Below are 22,042 nucleotides of genomic sequence, written 5' to 3'. Positions count from 1 at the left end.
TTTTTATTCTACTTTCTGTGAAATTTCTTTACTTTCATCAGCCAAGTCTTCTACTGAATTAGATTTTGAAGAGCTTTTGGTTCTTTTGAGTATTCCATTTTTATAACATCATGTTGCTTAATTTATGTTATATCTACTCTTATCCCTCTGAGAATATTGAAATAACCTGTTTCTTCTGGTAGCATTTTCTAGGTTGCTTGTTTTGATTTCTTTCTTTCTTTCCATAAGAGGTTTCCCTTGGATGTCTAATGAGTAGGGGACCAAAAATTGCCTGGGGACTTTGTCTGTCAGGGTGGGGCTTGTGGATTGTGGGATTAATGGAAGGGCTATATGAAGCAATTTCACTGGAGAACAAACAGATAGCAGTGTTTTTGTCTTTTTGGGGGGGTGGGAGGAGCCTTCAATGGAAGATATTTCCAGTCTTCTGGGTGGAAAGGTAGAATTCTGGCTGTCAATACTCTGGGATTTGGGTAAGAAAGAACCAAGTGCCTCATTCATATAAAAGGCTATAAAGCCCTTTTCAATTTTATCCTAAATCAATTACAAATATTTCCAATTTAACATTTAACAATATTCAGTATGCACTTATGCTAGTCACTGGTTCTTAATTTTTCCAAAATGAAAGATTACTTCCAGAACTCAGTATTTTTGTTCTAAACAGGATTTATCTTTCTCAAACTAAATTGCTTGCTACACAGAACATTATTCAGAACTACTTTAGGATTTCTTCTTTATATTTTGTCTACATTCTATTCTCTAGATCAAAGGGAGACAAACATTTTCTGTAAAGTGCCAGATAGTAAATATTCTATGCTTTGGGAGACAAGAGGCAAAACTGAGATCACTGTGTAGATACAAACCTAATGAGAGAGAAAACTTCTGCTGTGTCCCCACCCTGTTTTCTGGGTGGGGCATCTCAGGTTGTGGACATGCTGACAACGTTCTGGTGACACAGAAGTCCTAGCCCAGAGGGAGGAGCTTGGCCAATGTCTGTCTTTCCAGTGAAACTGTCTAACCTCTCCTGACAGCTGGCCAAGTGCATGAACTAGCTGAGCTGTCACTTCCAGATGAGGCCCTACCTCCAAACATGAGCCCTCAGTGTGTAGGTGGTGACCAGAGTAGCCTCAGCAGCAACAAAGGAGGAAGATGCTGGGGAGTTTAGGGCAGGTGGAGGTGTTATAGCAGCAAAGGAGGCACTCTGGGTATGCGTATGGGTCCTATAAAAGTGACAGGCTGGAACTGGCCAGAGACCACATTATCCAGCAGTGGAAATTCATGAATAACCCTTAAATAGGTGCAGATTACTGAACTGATTAATGGAACTTCTCAATAAAACTCTTTATTTTCCTGGAGAGAAGTGCTATTTGTAACTGGCATTATCACCTTCACCACACAACATTCTCCTTTCTAGTGTTTAGATATAGTCTCTCTGCCTCACTAAGCAAAAAAACAATTTTCAAAACCTACTACTTACCACAGACCTTGTTAAAACAACAAAAAAGTAAATTTGGAAGAGTTTTGTGAAATATATTACAATAAAAACAACAGAATTTAGTTAATGACTGTATAATTATGGGTTTCAAACCTGAATAATAGGGTAGAGGGTGAACTTTCCTTCTTACAAGCTCAGTCCCAGTCACCTCTCTCCTGCCCTGCTCACCTGCTGTCCCACAATTCCCTCAGCAGCTGACACCCTTTCACCTATCTCAACTCATAGAACAAGCAATTGCCCCCAGTTCTGTCTTTTCTTACCCACTTCCACATGTGTTCACCGGGAGAGTGTAAGAGTTGCTGTCACACCCCATCTCCTGAGCTCCACCTTGCAGCAACTTGAATACAGCTCTCATCATTTCCCAAAACTACTTGTCAAAGGTCAGCAGCAAATAACCTCTTCGTTGTTAAATTCAATGGGGTCTTTCATTTCTTATCTTCCTTGAAATTTTCAGTATATTCTGACCTTGTCAAGCATTTCCTCAGACGTATTTACAAGCCAGGTCCTTTGCCCAACTGCTCCCTCACTCAAAATCACTCACTTAAGCTCTAATTCTAATTGAACAAAACAGCAGACACAGTTTTAGGCACAAGTAATACAGAAATGGAAAAAAAAAAACTACCTTTATCAATGTAGTGAAGAGAGAAAACCGATGATAACACAAAAATAGAATAAATCACCACCAGGCAATCTTACTGCTACAAGAGAAACAATACCAGTTTCATCCCTCATGCTGATGAAATGAACCTGACTCAAAGAGTTCATAATGAATCCATTAATATTAAGTTCTACAACAGGGAAAACTAAACTATAATCTATAGCAGAAAAAGTCAGAACAGTGACTGCCTCTCTAAAAGTAGTTACAGGAATTTTCTGAGAAAGGAGTTTGAGAGAACTTTTGGGGGTGATGGTACATCTACAAGGGTTTGGGGTTAACAGATGTGTGCATTTGTCAAAGCTCATCAAAATGGTATACTTAAGACTTGTACATTTCCTCCTTTGTAAACCTTACCTAAAAAATTTTACAAATACTGAACTCCAGTTAGTGATATGCAAGCTGAAGTGAGAGGTGAAATGTACTGGTATCTGCAACTTCCTGAAATGCACTTAAAAATTAGATAGGGAGAGAGATGAAGAGATATGAGATAAAGCAGACAGTAAAACGTCAATTGTAGAATCTGGTAATAGGTATATAAGTGTTCCCTATAAAAGTCTTTAAGTTTTCTGCATGTTTGTAAATTTTCATTAAAAAAGGATGGAGAAGGACTTCCAGCAAGATGGAGGAATAGGTGGATGCACCGTACCTCCTCGCACAACCAAGATTAGAACAACAACAATTTACAGCCAGGATAACACCTAGAACTAACAGAGGATTTATCTGAATGGAAGTCAGACAGCCAAGAAGTTGAAGTAGACCCGTACATCCAGACTGATAGGAGAGGACGAGCCGGGCAGATGCGGGTCAGCGGCGTGCGGAGGTTGGGGAAAACCTGGCGCGAAAGCCATCTGGCGCGCAAGAACTCAGCGGTGGTCCCTGAGTACCCAAGCTGTGGCTGGCAGACCCAGTGAGGCGGCGATTGTGGACCAGGGCAGAGCTCGCAGGCCAGGACCCCAGAGAATGGACTGAGATCCCAGGAGAACGGAACTACCGCCATTGTTTCCTCCTGTCTCTGCTCCCGCCTCCTCCCCCACATATAACGTCACAATCTAGCGACAGGGGTCCCCAGCCCCGGTGAGCACCTAAGGCTCCACCCCCCACCATAACAGATCAGTCCCCCAGGACTCATCCTTTTGATTGACCAAGAAATAGCCAATCTATCAGGTGCACAGTTCAAAACACTGGTGATCAGAAAGCTCACGGAATTGAATGATTTTGGGCGCAAATTAGATGAAAAAATGCAGGTTACCATAAAAGAGATGCAGGAAGATACACGGAGGAGAGCCAATAGTGAAGGGAAGGAAACTGGGTCTCAAAACAACACAGTGGACCAGAAGGAAGATAGAATCAACCAAGCAGGAAAGCATGATGAAATAAGAATTAAAAAAAAAAAAACGAGAAGCATAAGAGCATCTTTAAACATTCCAACATCTGAATTATAGGGGTACCAGAAGGGGAAGGGGAAAAGCAACAAATTGAGCACGTATTTGAACAAATAATAAAGGAGAACTTCCCCAACCCGGCAAAGGAAATAGTCTTCCAAGAAATCCAGGAAGCTCAGAGAGCCCCAAAGAAGTTGGACCCAAGAAGAAACACACCAAGGCACATCATAATTACATTAGCCAAGGTAAAAATGAAGGAGAGAATCCTAGAAGCAGCAAGAGATAAGGGGACAGTAACCTACAAAGGAGTTCCCATCAGGCTGTCAGCTGATTTCTCCAAAGAGACCTTACAGGCAAGAAGGGGCTGGAAAGAAATATTCCAAGTCATGAAAGACAAGGACCTACATCCCAGATTGCTCTATCCAGCAAAGCTCTCACTTAGAATGGAAGGGCAGATAAAGTGCTTCTCTGATAAGGTCAAGTTAAAGGAGTTCATCATCACCAAGCCCTTATTTTATGAAATGCTAAAGGGACTTATCTAAGAAAAGAAGATAAAGAAAACACAAGTATAGTAAAAGGTCAGCAAATTCACAATTATTAACAACCACACCTAAAGCAAAACCAAAAGAAACTAAGCAAACAACTAGAACAGGAACAGAACCACAGAAATGGAGGGCACATGGAGGGTTAGCAACAGGGGAGTGGGAGGAGGAGAGAGGGGGAAAAGGTATAGAGAATAAGTAGCATAGATTGTAGGTTGAAAATAGATAGGGGGAGGGCAAGAATAGTATGGGAAATATAGAAGCTAAAGAACTCATAAGTATGACACATGGACATGAACTAAAGGGAGGGGAATGTGGTGGGAGAGGGGGTACAGGATGGAGGGGAGAGAAGGGGGGAAATGGGACAACTGTAATAGCATAATCAATAAAATATATTTAAAAAAAGTATGGGAAAAATAGAGCAGTGTAAGAGTTGGAGCAGAGGGGCCTGATGTGGGTAGGGGATTGGAAGAGGGCAGGAAAGTCCTGTGGAATGAGACAGCCTTACCTTGAGCTGTGTATATAGAAGGAACATTTCACACAAGTCACAGCCAACACAGGCTCTTAGGTGAGATCGTGCTCAGCATAACATGCAAGTGTCATTTCCAAGACCCAACACTCTTTCTGAGGACACTGTAATGCTATTATCAGGTAGCTAAATAAGTGAGTAAGAAACCAGAGGGGAAACACAGGGACATAGGAACTCAAAGAGTTTTGAGGAAAGAGGGAAAGATATAGATATGAACACTAACTGGGTTACACCAGCCTAGTCCTACCAGAGCCAGAACCCACATGGGCTCCACTCTCCTGTTCCTCCTTTTCCTCACAACTAATTCCCAGGCTCATCTTAACATCACCTGAAAAGTCAGCAACCACCTTAGTTTGGGTTATTTTAATTTCTCTTAGGGGTCAGTGGCCCACAGCTCACAGAGTAAGGACTACATTTTACTCTAACATCTCGTGTATGCTAAATGCTATTTATTTACAGTTTTATACAAACACACGAGGAGAACACACCTTCTTGGAAACAGCGCTCACTCTTACTATATATTACCCATGTCAATATTTCCTATTTTCATCTGTACTGAGTCACTTCATTAGGTGTTCAAATTATGGTCATAATCTGTGACATCCTCCTACTGTCCAGACCACGTACAGTGTCTGAAGCACTGATATGACCCCCACAGAACTCAGTTTCTGTCCTCACTGATCTGAATCAGAATGCCTGCTTCTTTCATAGAACAGCCCATCTACTCGCTTGTCCCCTACTCAGTCTACAGGACTGCCAGCATAACCTTCATCACACTTAAGTATGACACACACCCCTCCACTTAAAACTCATTAGTACTTACTCCTGGTTTTCAGGACAAACTGTCAGCCCCTCTGCAGGGATTCACATGCTTCACATACTCATACCTCAGCATTCACACCTTGACTCCCCAGTGCTGAACTCCACCAGGAACAGACGCTCTTTCCTGAGTGTGGCTTACCCATTTCTATGATGCCAGTGACCTGAACATGTACTCAGCTCCCCTAAGTGAGCCCACCAACAACTGCCTCAACTACTCTTGAGAAAGTCCCTTCAGGGTAATCTCTCCCAGAAAGACTTCTTCGATGTCGGTTGACAAGACACCCCCACTGCATCGTAGACTAAACTCTGGCAAAGCTGTCACTGTACTGTGCAGTCCCTGGTTGCCTAGCTTTACCCCCTAGAATATGAGGTTCCTGACAGTAACAACAGCTCCTCATAGGTGTGTCACAGTTGCAGACACATAACAAATTAGGATAAATGAATAAGCTGCCAAAGACAGGAGACAAAGGGACAATGAGAGATTTTTTGAGGGGCAGGGAGGACAGTAGATGGTCTGAAATGCTTGCAGGAAGCAGAAGTGGGGACTTCCCATTCTGTAGGAGGTTGAAAACAAATGCAGAGAAAGGTCTATCTGGACACAGAGCCTGAACAGCTAAAATGAGGGACAGTGCAAGCCTCCATAAGGGCACAAGTACAGAGGACTGTAGCTGGAACCAGGAAGGCAGTGGACACACCCGGTAAGAGCCAGGGGACAGCCTGAGCATACCAGCTCCAGCTCTCAGTGTGAACAGTGGGCACACCACGGACTGTAGTGACAGCACAAGGGCTATAAGCCAGACCCCAGAGGTGTGACTTCTGGACACAGAGCAGACATGCCAGTGTTCGACCTGTGTCCAGACCCCAATCCAGCATTTTCAGCTATATCCTGGATGCATGTTTACAAGTGTGAACCACTAAATAAACCTCTCAAAGGCAAAGACAAGGAATCATTAATATTGGGTTGGCCAGAAAGTTCTTTTGGGTTTCACCTTAAGGTGGCTCCAGTAGTGCTTAGTTGTCTTTATCCTCAATCAAAATAATTTTGTTAGATTGTATTCTGACAGCTGTCATATCAGCATACACTTAAAAAAAACTTATCAAAACTGGTGAATTTTTGTTGAAGATGGAAGAAAATAAGCAACATTGTTGGCATAGTACGCTTTATTTCAAGAAAGGTAAAAATGCAACGGAAACTCAAAAAAAGATTTGTACAGTGTATGGAGAAGGTGCTGTGACTGATTCAATGTGTCAACTGTGGTTTGCAAGGTTTCATACTGGAGATTTCTTGCTGAACAATGCTTCATGGTAGGGTAGACCAGTTGAAGTTGATAGTGACCAAATCAAGATAGTAATTGAGAACAATCAACATTAAACCATGCAGGAGATAGCCGACATACTCAAAATATCCAAATCAATAAAGTTGTTGGTGAAAATGAAAACACTTTATCTTTTATTTTACGGAAAAAACTAAATGGACTTTTTGGCCAACCCAATATTAGTATCTTCAGAGCTAAGCAGAGAGTAAACAACCTGTGAGTGACCATGGGAGAGATGACCAAACAGAACAAACATACACTGCATTCATCAAAGCAAACCCTGTGATGCTGAATATGGACCATGGGAAATGCAGAAGTTAAGAATCACTGAGCAGCAATGAAAACCCAAGTATGTAATAACCCATCATCAGGGTTAGATGGATGACTCCCCAACATTCAGGATTAACAGAGGAAACACCTGCTTTTTCTCGAGAATGGGGTGCATAGACCAGAGCACAAAGGAGTCTTGAGCTGAGGTTATGATGAGTGGTGCCATGGTCACTCTTAGTGAAAAAAAAAAAAAAGAATACACCAGAATTGAGTTAAGAGGATCCTACACAACCCAGGGTCCCAGTGTGGGGCAATAAAAACCTGAAAACACCAATGGAAAACACCTGTGGGGGTTGAGGTGCCAGGAAAAACTCCCAGCGTCAAAGGACAGCTCATTGGAGAGACCCACAGGGTCCTAGAATGTAACGTACACAAACCCACCCTCACAGGAATCAGTACCAGAAGGGCCCAATTTGCTTGGGGGAAGTGGAGGAAGGGACTGAAATCTGGCTGAGAGTGGAGCAAGCGCCATCGTTCCCTCTCTGACCCCACCCCCACATACAAGGTTCACAACCCAGCAACTGGGTTGCCCCGCCCAGGTGAACACCTAAGGCTTCACCTCTCACTATGTAAAAGGTATGTCAAGACAAAAAATATGGCCCAAACGAAAGACCAGATCAAAGCTCCAGAACAAATACAACTACACAATGAAGACACAGACAACCTATCAGATGCACAGTTCAATACACTGGTAATTAGGATGCTCACAGAACTGGTTGAATTTGGTCACAAATTAGATGAAAAAATGAAGGCTATGCTAAGTGAAATAAAGGAAAATGTACAGGGAACCAATAGTGCTGGGCAGGAGACTGGGACTCAAATCAATGGAGTGGACCAGAAGGAAGAAAAAAACACAATCAGAAAAGAATGAAGAAATAAGAATTCAAAAAAATGAGGAAAGGCTTAGGAACCTTCAGGACATCTTGAAACATTCCAACATCCAAATTATAGGGGTACCAGAAGGAGAAGAAGAGCAGCAAGTGGAAAAGTTGTTTGAACAAATAATAAAGGAGAACTTCCCCATTCTGGCAAAGAAAATAGACTTCCAGGAAGTCCAGGAAGCTCAGAGAGTCCCAAAGAAGTTGGATCCAAGGAGGAACACACCAAGGCACATCATAATTACATTACCCAAGATTAATAAAATGAAGGAGAGAATCCTAGAAGCAGCAAGTGATAAGGAAACAGTCATCTACAAAGGAGTTACCATCAGACTGTCAGCTGATTTCTCAAAAGAAACTGTACAGGCAAGAAGGGACTGGAAAGAAGTATTCCAAGTCATGAAAGGCAAGGACCTACATCCAAGATTGCTGTATCCAGCAAAGCTTTTAGAATGGAAGGGCAGATAAAGTGCTTCTCAGATAAGGTCAAGTTAAAGGAGTTCATCATCACCAAGCCCTTATTTTATGAAATGCTAAAGGGACTTATCTAAGAAAAAGAAGATAAAAAACATGTACAGTAAAATGACAGCAAACTCACAATTATTAACAGCCACACCTAAAACAAAAACAAAAACAAACTAAGCAAACAACTAGAACAGGAATAGAACCACAGAAATGGAGGGCACATGGAGGGTTAGCAACAGGGGAGGGGGGAGAGAGGTGGAAAAGGTACAGAGAATATGTAGCATAGAAGGTAGGTAGAAAATAGACAGGGGGAGGATAAGAATAATATGGGAAATGTAGAAGCTAAAGAACTTGTAAGTATGACACATGGACATGAACTGAAGGGGGGGATGTGGGTGGAAGGGTGTGTGCAGGGCGGAGGGGAGTGAAGGGAGGAAAATGGGACCACTGTAACAGCATAATCAATAAAACATAGTTTTTAGAAAGAGGGTCCTGCAAATTAAAATTGTTTTTTTTCTTTTCTCCTCATATTGCATGTATTTCAATAAGATGCATGATCTTAGTTTTAAAACAGGGTGTCCAACATAGCCCGCATGGGCTACATGTGGCCCAGGATGGCTATGAATATGGCCCAACATAAAATTGTAAATTTACTTAAAACATTATAAATTTTTGTGTGTGATTACATGATGCAATGTACTTAATGTGTGGCCCAAGACAACTCTTCTTCCAGTGTGGCCCAGAGGTTTCAAAAGGTTGGACATCCCTGAAAGGTACTTGCTTTGTAGCAGATAAATAGTATGAATCAGATTTCAAGTCCAATTACTGGAAAAGTTTTATACACATACTCAACAGTCAAACATGATCAGACATTTGAGAGGTAACATACCCTGAGGGCAGGGTTTCTGTGTTGGCATTCGTCCCAGGCTCCACACACCCACCCGGCTGCCTTAACTTCACTGTTTCCAAGGCAGAGCTATTTCCAGAAGCAGAGGCAGCAGGGTCTAGGTCACCAACAGTCCCAGACCCGAATATCATTCCATCAGAGAGGACACATCCATTGTATTCCGAGGACACTGGCACTTCTGGAACAGGGGCCTCCTCACTAGAGGTTCCAATGCAACTTGGTGATGAGGTGCCATCCTCAGGGACCACCGCAGTCAGCATGGCAGGAGGGGCATCAGTTGGTGCAAGTGAGGTCGATTCTCCATTAACTGCAAAGGGCAAATGAACAAGGCAATCTGAAAGTTATGTGTCAATGGCAGGGATACTCAGAGGCATTAACTAAGCTAATGTACCACAGGGGCTGCAGAAGTGCTCTAGGACCTCACTCTATGTGTTCTGGAGAAATAACCCAGCACTGGCATCCATTTTAAATGTGATTTCAACTGTAGTCATTATAAAAGTGAGTCAAATTAAAACTGGAAAGGAGAAGACTATTGAACATAACTAATTAGAAGACTGCACCTCCAAGTTCACACTGACGTGGGGAGGGAGCCATAAATAAGAGTAATGAGGTCATTAGATAAACCTGTACAGACAGAGAGAGACTTCCATGGTAGAAGCAAGGAAAGAGTGAGCTACTGAAAAGTCAAACTTAAGTGCACAACAAGGGCAGATAGATCTGGTTCTGCACCAAGGTGGGGAGAGAATTGCTTTGGGAAAAACACCAGGAATGAACTATGAGAAATAAACCATCACAATTACTCTGCTCCCGGCACTGTCAGAGAACATGCAGACAAAGGGCACAGAGGCTAAATTCTGGGTCTCCCACCCAATGTGCACTCACAAGAACAGTCTCATCTAGCATGTACTCTCCAATGGTACACATTTATTTTCCACAAAAGAAAAGATGGAGTAGTCTTTTCAAAGCAAAATAACACTAAATGGGAAAAGAGGAATGCTTAAGATAATCTAGAACAAGAAACAGTCATAAACCTGTGTGCATACTGAAGCACAGACATAAAATACAGTTACAAACAGTAAGAGGATTAAATATTGATATCAAACAGCACAATCAATTGTGCTCTGCATGTCACCTTAATGCCTGGCCTACCAATTTCTTGTTTCTATTATGCAGGGTGTCAAACTCATTTTCACCAGGGGCCACATCAGCCTCACGGTTGCCTTCAAAGGACTAAATGTAATTTTAGGACTGTATAAATGTAACTACTCCCAAACTAGAAGCAAGGAACTCAGTGTTGCTACCAGGAAGAAATAAGGTGCTGGGCCTGATAAAACAAGGTGGAGGGCCAGATTTGGCCTTTGGCCCTTGGGCCTTGTGTTTGCCACCTTTGTATTATAGCAACAGCCCCCTGATTGGTTTGCCTGCTCCCTCCCTTGTCCAACTACCATCCAGTCTCCAAATAGCAGCCACATAATAGATCTTTCACTCCCCTAGTAAATATGCTGGCACATTCTCACTACAATCAGGGAAAATTCCACACCCTTGACCATGGCCACGACAAGGACTCTACCTGGTCTGGTCCACAGCTACACCTGACCTCACACAGTGGTCTCCCTGCTCCTTGAGCACTGGGCTGTGTATGAGCTGTCCCAAAGTTCTAAGAGGACTTCAGACTATCTGCTTCTCATCAGGTAGAGTATGTGCGCAAACACATATTCAGGACAGGAATCTTGAGTATCTTATTTAATGCTATACCTGCCCCTCCCTCATCCTAGGCTGATTACCCTGTTGTGTTTCTCAGGTTGTGAAATCATTTTGTTTTTATTTATATTCATTAAGTTTGGAGTGCAACAACTTAGATTTTTTTCACTTTTGTATTCCCAAGAGCTACAAAATGCCTTGCATATGAAAACAATAAATATCTGTTGAATCAATAAAGACAAATCAAAGAAGAACTAAATATACCTCTCAAAACTATGCAAATAACAAAGCATTAGTAGAAAAATAATTAAATATATGAAGGCTTTAATAACACAATCAATATCCTGACCTAAATTACACAGTTAAAGAGGTACTTTTGAGTTTCTACTATGTGTGTCTGTGTGTGTCTCTGTGTGTGTATATATATATAGATATATATATTTTTTCCATCCAGACACCTTAAGAATTTTTAGAAAAATTGACATATATAAAGGACAAAACAAGATCCCCAATTCTACAATCAGGAGGCCACATTCTGACTATAATTCAATAAAACTAGAAACAAACAAAACAAAATTTATTGACATATTTATCAGAAGTCTGGCATAATCAGTTAACCCAGGGAAACGCATTTTTAGGGACATCTTATTTTATCCTTCCATGGCCTGTGCCCCCTCCAACTTCCTGACACTCACACTGCACTACAGTCATGTAAGATGTCAACATGGGGGGAGACTGATGAAGGGAACGAGACACCTTCCTATACATTCTTTGCAACTTTCTATGAAATCTATATTTCAAAACAAAAGGCTAAAAACAGAAGTCCAGTTAGTCATACCTAAAACTTACCACATTGAACTGTGATCCATTTTCTTAATAAAACAATAGTTATATATTAGAAAAAGTTATTTTATACTACAGGTTCAGGAAAGAGGGAAGAAGTAGAAAAGAAAGTAATATTTCTCTTAAATTTTTACCACTGTCCAAGGACTATGGTAGATGTTTTAGGTTATTGTGTTTAAAACAATCCTATAATGTAGTTAGTTGAGTATTATTCTCTTTTTGTAAATGGAGGAGCTAAATTTTGAGGAGTTAAATTTGTCCAACCAACATCACACATTGGTGTTAAGTGGCAGAGCTGGGATTAACCTCGTCCTGTGAGAAGCAGAGTCTAATCTTTACTACATCATGACTGCCTACTATTTAGCTTAAAATAAAGACCAATATTCACAGCAACTAAATTGAATGGATCCCCTTAGTCAAGACTCAAAAGAATGGGGTGGAGACGCAGGAAGCCACCACGTACAGTCTGTCTCTGGTGAAATCCTTTGCCTCAAACTCCTTATTCAGCACAGGCCCACAGTTCCTTGGCCGTTTCACATCTCATAACTCTGTGGAACTTAAGGTGACATGACACACATTCTGTATATTATGCTAATACCCAAGCAGGTGTGGGGCCCACAGTTATTAAGCACAGTAATGTTTCTGCAGCAAAAGGTAAGACAACTCATCCTAAGCATGATAAATTCAAAACATCCTCAAATCAGTTCTAGTCCTTCTGCCAACCAAATGGGTTCCCCAGCCTCTCACCCCCCAAAAATTTGTTTTCAAAGATTTTAGAAATTTGGTTGTTGCAGGTAAGGGATTAAAAACCTGTCATATGTGAGACACAGAACATGCACATTCCCATCCCCACTCCAACAATGAAAACTAATTTTTAAAGTCCTTAATTAAAAAAAGGAATACCATTTTTACAGTAACAGCTTAAAAAGAGATTACCATTCCTTGAAAATATACCTGAATTCATCCATTCATCCTCCCACTAAGGGATGACAGATAGTATGAAAGATATTGGTCAAGTGGTTGCTACCAAGAGAGCAGGTTTCATAGCCTTTGTAGACTGGCCAATGGAATGACAGCAGTTGTTTGTCAGATGTCACCAACAATAATCAGAGGAGGTGAAAACAATCACTAAGTTGGCTGGAGGAAAATCATTTGAGGCTATCATGGCATGAAAGACAAACAGCAAAACTCTGAAACACTACAAAAATCCCACACATCCAGGTGCAGGGAAAGCAGAGGGCACAGCAGAGGGCCAGAGCTGGGTGGCAATTCAGTGCCTCCTCCTCCCAGCCATGAGCTCTAAGGCCTCAGGTCCTCTCCAGGACTAGTATCTACTGCAGATTTATTGTGATGGTTAAATTGGGAAATGGCTACACAGTGTCTACAACAGGTATAGCACAAATGTTAGCCACTATTATTATTCTGATTGTCTTAGGTTCCTTGCAGTTACTGTGAATGTCATGGGAATTATTCATGATAAGCCTTCATTTCTAGTTCCTCACATCTCATCTAGTGTTTTATTTTCACCTTGGGATTTTAGGCATGGACAAAAAAGTGAATTTATTCCCAATGGAAAGAGTCTCAAAGTACCTGACAAGTTAGGGTGTAAATAAGAGATTATCCCTTTTGCATCAACACCTGTGTACACCCAAATGCCAAAACATGCAACAAAACTGGTAGTAATGGGTCCCTGCAGCTATCAACTCAAATAGCCAAATATTTTAGCAAAAAGCACTGAATCTCCAAATTTAATATACTTTAGATGAGAGTTCTGACAAGAATGAAAGAGTGTTGGTATAAGCCTTTCCAAAATGAGCATTCTTACAGTTTTCATCAGTCAGGAGTGGATTTAGTTAATAATTGGCCCTGCCATCTAATTACATCCAGAAGGAATGGAAGTGGATCTACCATTCTGAATCCAACACTAATCCCATAGAACAAATCACTCATTTGTTTGGTCACATAAGGTTTTATTTTTCTTTTTTTACAACCTCTTTGGAGAGTTTGCAAGGGAGTTACACTATTTAAAATATAATTTCTTATGGGTACATAACTAGGTTTTTCTTCCCATCATGTTTCTTGGGATGGATATTCAATAACTCAAAACCCGTCTGGCCAAAAAGCACTAGATTCAATGCTTTATTGTAAAGAACTCTGATATTCACACAAACCATTTTTCTATATGTTAATAATTTAAAAAAATAAGATTTTGGTCCTTTCTTTAGGTACTTCCTTAGACTATTTTTAAAAACTGTAATATTTAATCTAGGACAAATAACATAAGGCAGAGTTCTAGGAATCTCGCTATTGTATTTACTCTTGGAATTATTGAGGATGCTGTTCACATTATGGTGTCTTTTCATTCTGGTCTATAAAAGTTAGAATCTCAGGGACAGTACCTATTTTAACTGATCTGTTCTTGATTTAGAGACAATCCTGGAAAATCTAAGGTGATGTTTCCTTTCCTGCTTTGCTAATAGAAGTATGAGACAAATGTTCTTACTAGAAAGAAGGTCAGAATCAGAAAATAAATGCATGTGCTCCCTACTTTTACCCTAGTTAAATGAAAATATTCTTCATTTTTCAGCCACTTTAATGACTAAAAACTTCTACCTATTCTGGTACTTATGATATTTAAGTTCATATTATGTTTAAAAGGTAGCATTAATAAACCAATTAAATTCTTTAAAAAATTCATATCAGTTCCATGTTCACAAAAACTTTCAGGAAAACACATGGTAAATACTCTCCAAACTTGAGTATAAATACAAATTGTCTTATCTATAAATCCATCTATTTTCATTGAATCGCTGAATTTCTTCTCTGCATGTTTCTACTTTTTACTAGGAGCAGAAAACACAGGAAAGAACACAGGCTCTGGATCAAGAGATTAGGACTCTAGCCAAGCACACATGCTAGTTATCTTAAGCAAGTCCTAAAATGTTTGAGTTTCAAGAGATTCATCTGAAAAGGTTAATATATAATGATCAAGTAAAAAATAATTCATAACATTTGTAGCTGATTCCACTGCAAATTAGAATCAGAGAAAATCTTCCTTAGGCAGTCCTACTATAATAGATAATATCCTTAAAAAATATAAAACTCTCTGTGAGCTGTATCATCAACTCACAGTACATTTTTCTAAGTCACACACCAGGAAATATTTGAATAATAAGAGATAGGTTAAAGGAACCATTCATTACTGACAAATCAATGAATTCTCTTAAGTTCTTGTAGAAATATATTCCCTGTTATGAATTAGTGATTTTTTTGTGGCATAAAGCCTAAAAATCTAGCCATCAATATTACTATTGCTATGTGAAATGTGTTGTGATCTCTAATGTGATCTCTAAATTAATATATTTTTTGGCATACTTGCCTAAATAATCTAGAGAATTCAAAATTATTACCAAAAAATTCAGGCATTGTCATTTTAAAATTCCTAGTGCAGATCTGAGGATTAAGAAAGACTATATACTGCCCTGGCTGGTATAGCTCAGTGGATTGAGCTCAGGCTGTGAACCAAAGTGTCGTAGGTTTGATTTCCAGTCAGGGTACATGCCTGAGTTGCAGGCCATGACTCCCAGCAACCACACATTGATGTTTCTGTCTCTCTCTCTCTTTCTTCCTCCCTTCCCTCTCTAAAATGAATAAAATCTTAAAAAAAAAAAGATTGTATACTAAGAAGAACATAGGGACAGGCACGTAAGTGTCACTGAGTCTTCATGTACACAATGTGTCCAAACAGCCATACTTACCAGCATCACTGGCTGGCTCAGATGTGAGTGGTTTGGGAGCTGGTGTGTTTCGGGGTCTGGCAGCACCCTGAGATGGAGATGAAGGTGCACTGTCTCCATTAACTACAGGTGAACAGCATGAATTCTGCACCACAGTGCTGGAAGGTACATGGTTATCTATTCCATTTGGACCTTCAGGAGTCAACCTTCAAAAAAAAAAAATGCCTCACTTCAATGAGTTCAGTACAATTAAATAACTTTACATAAGAATTTTCTTAAGAATAGTTACTGAGTTCTTATCATTCAAGCAAACTGACAGATACAGAGAATAATGAACAAATTTATGGCATGTTTTTTAACATGGAAATCTAAATTATTTTCAGTTCTAAGTATATTCCATACTGGCAGATAAATCTATACTAAAAAATACAACTATACTAAATCAAAATGAATTCAATCCCTCAAAATAATGTTCAATTTATACATTTTAATTATTTAAGTCTAAGAATATTAATCTTTATTTTAAATGCCCTGAAAGTGTCTTCAAAATGCTCATGAAACATAACAATAAATTTGAAACTATTGTAATGTTATTGAACACTGAAAAGTCTTCAAATGTTGATTGTAAATTATTTACTAAGCACCAAAATGAGTACATGATCAGAAAAAGCTAAACACTGCACCACAGTTAGAATTTATAGTATATAAATTCACTGTAAATAAACAAAACTACAACCACAAAAATCAAACATTTTAAATCTTAGTGGCAACTGACAGAGAGTGGGGGTGATACTGTGTAAGTGACCAGGAGAGTTTTCCCAAATACACACGTCACTCTACCTGGTCTGCATAGAGCAGACCCACTTTTTAAAAAAATATAAATCAGAACATGTCCCTTCCCTGCTTAAAATGAGATCGAGACTTCTGACCATAATCAACACAGCTTTTCAAAAACCAGCCTCTCACCCTGTCTACCGCTGCAACCTATTCTCCAAGGTCCTTCTTGCTCACCTCACAGAAAGTATACTATAACAATTTTACTAAATATAAAAAGCATGCTGAAGTCTTCAAATGTTTATTAAAAACTATTATATGTGAGGCAGTAAAGTCATAAAGACTACAAGATTACTAAAAATTTAATTATTATATTCTGGAGTGGGAAGAATTTATAGAACATAAGATCCACCAGAAATAAACTTGGGGTCCTAGCACTGTCATTTCCTCTGCCTCAATGCTCTTCCCTCAGAACTCTATATAAATGTTTCATTTTAGCTTTTTAACTTTAGCTCTAAGGGTACTTCCTTGGAGATGGCTTCTGGACCTCTTTCTTTAAAACAGGCTCCCTTCCATCCTGTCACTATAGCTCTCTCATCAGTCTCTCTGATTAGCTAATTTATTTCCTCAGTTGTTCACTATCCACCAGAATGGGAGTTCCATGGGTACAGGCATGTGTAGCACTAGGACTACTGTCTGCCATCAAACAGGCATTCATAAGTATCTGATGCATGAAGAAATGTCACACCCCCTTTCCTTGTCACCTAGTGCATGTGCAGTGGGGCATGTTGAGGAAGTATGGGCAGGTAAAGTCTGACAAAAGCTCATGAGTAATTCTTATGGATACACCCCACCCTAGCCATCCAGCAAGAAGTCCAGGTAAAGAGCCCGCCTGAAGTTCTCCTGGGCTGCAGAATTAATATTTGATGCAAAATGTGTTACTGTGCAATAAACAGTAGGTTACAGACTGGTAGTGAGTCAAGCTCTTTTAAACATTTAAAATTGTATTTCAAAGTAGACATGTATACACACACATACATTTTAATGAAACTAACCATTTACCCTTTCAGTCCTTAATTTTCTCAATGTAAATTATAATATAGTTACTAAATATATTTATTTAAACCAAATATATATTCAATGTTCTATAAGAATCATTTAATGGTAATTAAAGAGTAATGATATTAATGACAGCAGATTGATAAAAGTGACATTTTGTCACATACTAGCATGCTTCTTTAAATGCAACAAGTGACTTTCACAGCAATATGTTTCTATAATTTCAGGTGTTCATTCCACTATATACGACTTATTATAAGCTTTTATTCCAATTTAAGTTACTTTAAATAGAAAGCTTCTATAAATGGTCACCAAATGTGAATGCAAGCAAGTTTTGAAATGGCAGGATGATTTCTGAGGAAGACCACATCTTATCTTCCCGTGATCTTCAGGGAACTACAATTCTGACAGCAAGACCCTTGTTTTCCCACACGATCTGTCTCTATTTACTGATAAGTATGCCTAAATGCAGATTTTTAAAAGCCCATTTGCAGTAAGACACAATGAAGCAATGACATACACTACCACATGGGCGAACATCATGCTCAGTGAGACGAACCAGACAAAAAAGGTCACATACAATTACAATGATATAAAATGTCCAAAATAGGAGAATCTTTTGAAATGGAAAGCAGACCAGGGGCTGGGAGGAGGCAAGAATGGGGACAGAATACTTGTGAGAGAGAGTTTCGTTTTGAGGGTGACAAGAGTGTTCTCAAATCATATAGTAAGAAAGGGTACACAGCTCTGTGATTACACTAAAGCTACTTACTGTATGTTTCAGACTATAAGAAGCACGGGTGGGAGGCCCTCCCGCCTTTGGGAGGAATAATGGTTGTTAATGCTGCTATTGAGTTCTATTTACATTTATATTGGTGAAATATTATGTTATTTATGTTATTAAATATTGTACATTTTTTGCTTCAAAAATTTTTTTCTCCATTTTCCTCCTCTAAAACCTAGGTGTGTCTTATGGTCCGAAAAATATGAGGTGTCCACTTTAACAGGGTGGATTTTATGGTGTGTTTATTTTATCTCACTAGAGCTGGTTTTTAAAACTACTTCCTCAGGAATTCAATCCAAATGACGTTTTAAATTCTATGGCAAACTCTAAGGTTAAAATTAAAAACTATATATATAGGAAATGTTACATTACTTTGCCACAATCACTAAAATTTGATATTCTACCTGGTCGTTGTCCTGGCTGATGGCTCTCCATTTTCATGTAAGGCATCACCATTTTGCTGTATTTCTACTGAATAACAAGAAAGAAAGAAACTAGGTTTTTATATACTTCCTGATGATTTCTTCCTAATTTTTAAAAACACACAGTTAGCTTACTGGTTGGAGGTGAGTTGCAGCTTGTTAGATTTTCTGGCTCAATCACCAATCCATCCAGCACAACCATTAATTCACCAGTTTGCACTATGCCATTCTTGTTTTCCAAGGAAAGTTTTAATTGTTCTTTCACTCTTTCCACTAGAAAAAAAAATCCTAATTTAAAAGCTTCTGCCACATACAAAAAATGTTTTAGAAATCAAAACTATGTATAAAGAATGACTCTAACTCAGTACTTAACTGCACGTGGAAGGGGATACTTTCTGTCTGTGGGCCCCTCTGCTATACCAGAGCTGCTCTCTCCCACACCTTCCTCACCCCCCACCACATGCTTCCAGTAGCACTGTTAGTTTCCCCTTTGCACAGCATAAACTTCAAGAGGCATAAATGTATCTAGATAACAAGAATAGCAATCATCTCAACAGGCTCTTCAGCCCAGGGTACCACAGAGAAAAACCTGTGGTTGAAGCAAATTTCTGTGTGAAAGTCAGTTTGGTTACTAATTCTACTCTGCTACTTGTAGATGCACTTTGAGTTAGTAGTCAAACTATTTTGAATCTCAGTTTCCTCAGCATAAAATAGCGATAATAAGAGCATCAAACTAAAGGGATTATTACCACAGGTGCACATGCAACACCACACAAAACACCCATAATCATATATGACACAGAAAGCACTCACTAAATGGTTAATTCTGTGACAACAGTTTTCTTTTTTATATGCAAGGCCAAACGTTCCCTTCCTATTATTAAGATATCTAGTTCTTAAACTCAAGGTCATTCATTTTGTTTCAACTTCTTCTATTCTCCAGAATGTAAACCAGTTAACAATAAAAGAAAACCTTATAAAATATGTATTGCAAATATCTGTGCCACCATATACCTCATGTCCACATCACAAAAATAACAAAAACAGTAAGTAGGAGAAATGCAAAAGCAGGCATTTCAGCTTTATCTAGAATAACAGTATTATATCTGGAGAAAACTATACTGACTCCATTTCTATTTCACTCTTGTCATCTCTCTCCACTCAAAGTATCTGCAATTTGGAGAGTTAGCTTATTGTTCCTAAAACATACAGATTCTTAAGGAACAGCCTTTCAAAATCCCTTTAGTGTAGCTTAGTGTAGCTTTCTTAGTGGTAATTTCTGTCATTTTTTTAAAGATTTTATTTATTTTTAGAGAGGGAAGGGAAGGAGAGAGAGAGAGAGAGAGAGAGAGAGAGAGAGAGAGAGAGAGAGAGAGAGAGGGAGGGAGAAACATCAATGTGCGGTTGCTGGGGGCTGTGGCCTGCAACCCAGGCATGTACCCTGACTAGAATCAAACCTGCGACACTTTGGTTCACAGCCCACGCTCAATCCACTGAGATATGCCAGCCAGGGCCAATTTCTGTCATTTTAATCTGTAGTATTTGCATTCTCATTCTTCAGAGAGCTGATGGGCATGCAATTTCACATTGATAATGACCTTCTCTCAACTCTTTGAAGATATTTTCCCACTACTTTCTCCTATTATGGCTAATTCTGTAATTCTAGTTTACAAATGTTTGCAAATGCCTATTTTTCCTTAGTGCTGCCTTTTTTTTTGTCTTTGGGGTCATGCACTGCACTAGGATGTGTCTAAGTATGACTTCCTCTTTATCACCCTTCTTGGGATAGTATGGATCTGCAAATTCACATTTTTCATCAATATTCAAAAACTTACAGTCAACTTAGAGTCAAAGTGGAGGCGTAGGTAGATATACTTTGCCTCCTTGCATAACCAAAAGAAGGGCAACAACAAATTTAAAGACAAAAAATAACTGGAAAGCAGCACCGTGGTTTGCCTTGCCCTGGTGAATACCTAAGGCTCTGCCCCTTACTACTTAACAGGCAAGTCCAGACAAAAAGTGTGGCCCAAATGAAAAAAAAAAAAAAAAAAAAAAAAAAAAAACCAGATCAAAGCTCCAGAAAAAATACAACTAAGTGATGAAGAGATAGCCATCCTATTACATGCACAGTTCAAAACACTGGTAATCAGGATACTCACAGAATTGGTTCAGTATAGTCACAAAATAGAGGAAGAAGTGAAAGCTATGAAAAGTGAAATAAAGGAATTGTACAGGGAACCAACAGTGATGGGAAGGAAACCAGGACTCAAATCAACAGTTTGGGGAAGGAAGAAACAAACATTCAAAAAGAACAAAATGAAGAAACAAGAATTCAAAAAAGTGAAGACAGGCTTAGGAACTTCCAGGACAACTTTAAATGTTCCAACATCCAATCATAGGGGTGCCAGAAGGAGAAGAAGAAGAGCAAGAAATTGAGAACTTATTTGAAAACAAAATGAAGGAGAACTCCCCCAGTCTTGGCAAAGGAAACAGACTTCTAGGAAGTCCAAGAAGCTAGGACAGTCCCAAAGAAGTTGGACTCAAGTAGGAACACACCAAGGCACATCATAATCACATTACCCTAGATGAAAGATAAGGAGAGAACACTAAAAGCAGCAAGAGAAAAGGAGATACTTACCTACAAAGGAGTTCCATAAGACTATCAGCTTATTTCTCAAAATAAACCTTATAGGCAAGGGGCTGGAAAGAAGTATTCAAAGTCATGAAAGGCAAGGACCTACATCCAAAATTACTCTATCCAGCAAAGCTATTATTTAGAATGGAAGGGCAGATAAAGTGCTTCTCAGATAAGGTCAAGTTAAAGGAGTTCATCATCACCAAGCCCTTATTATATGAAATGTTAAAGGGACTTAACTAAGAAAAAGTAGATAAAAAATACGAACAGTAAAATAACAAACTCATACCTATCAACAACCAAACCTAAGAAAACAAAAACAAAGGCGAACTAAGCAAACAACTAGAACAGGAACAGATTCACAGAAATGGAGGTCACATGGAGGGTTATGAGTAGGGAAAGGGAGTGGGAGTGGGGAGAATGGGGGAAAGGTACAGAGAATAAGAAGCATAAATGGTAGATACAAAATAGACAGGGGGAAGTTAAGAATAGTACGGGAAATGGAGAAGCCAAAGAACTTATATGTATGACCCATGGATATGAATTAAGGCTGCGGAATGATGGTGGGAGAGGACGTACAGGGAGGAGGGGAACAAAGGGGAGAGAAAAATGGGACAACTGTAATAGCACAATCAATAAAATATATTTAAAAAAAAATTACAGTCATTATCTCTATACAACCTCCTCTACTCCAACCTTCACTCTGAGGGTGAGCCAACGGTGGTCCCCAGGTGGAATCTGCGTTTTCTATGCATAGCCATACTCT

General features: G+C 39.4%; 1 protein-coding gene across 8 annotated transcripts in view; it reads right to left on the bottom strand.

Annotated features, from left to right (window-relative positions):
- The window catches only part of WWP1 (WW domain containing E3 ubiquitin protein ligase 1), a 120,783-nt gene that overhangs the window by 35,776 nt on the left and 62,965 nt on the right, over positions 1-22,042 (bottom strand). For 5 of the 8 annotated variants that reach the window (XM_036031082.1, XM_036031079.1, XM_036031081.1 and 2 more), the window contains 4 exons: positions 18,777-18,914; positions 18,624-18,690; positions 15,624-15,808; positions 9,304-9,655 (listed from right to left, as the gene is read on the bottom strand). In XM_036031082.1, the coding sequence (XP_035886975.1) occupies positions 9,304-9,655; positions 15,624-15,808; positions 18,624-18,690; positions 18,777-18,914 (742 nt within the window). The remainder of the gene's footprint in view (positions 1-9,303; positions 9,656-15,623; positions 15,809-18,623; positions 18,691-18,776; positions 18,915-22,042) is intronic. The other 3 variants (XM_028517794.2, XM_036031085.1, XM_036031086.1) reach the window with 3 other exon arrangements.

This window comes from Phyllostomus discolor, chromosome 7, assembly GCF_004126475.2.
Source record: "Phyllostomus discolor isolate MPI-MPIP mPhyDis1 chromosome 7, mPhyDis1.pri.v3, whole genome shotgun sequence".
NCBI classification, from domain to species: Eukaryota; Metazoa; Chordata; class Mammalia; order Chiroptera; family Phyllostomidae; genus Phyllostomus; species Phyllostomus discolor.
Note: the sequence above shows the minus strand (reverse complement) of the source record. Positions and strands in the feature narration are given on the sequence as shown.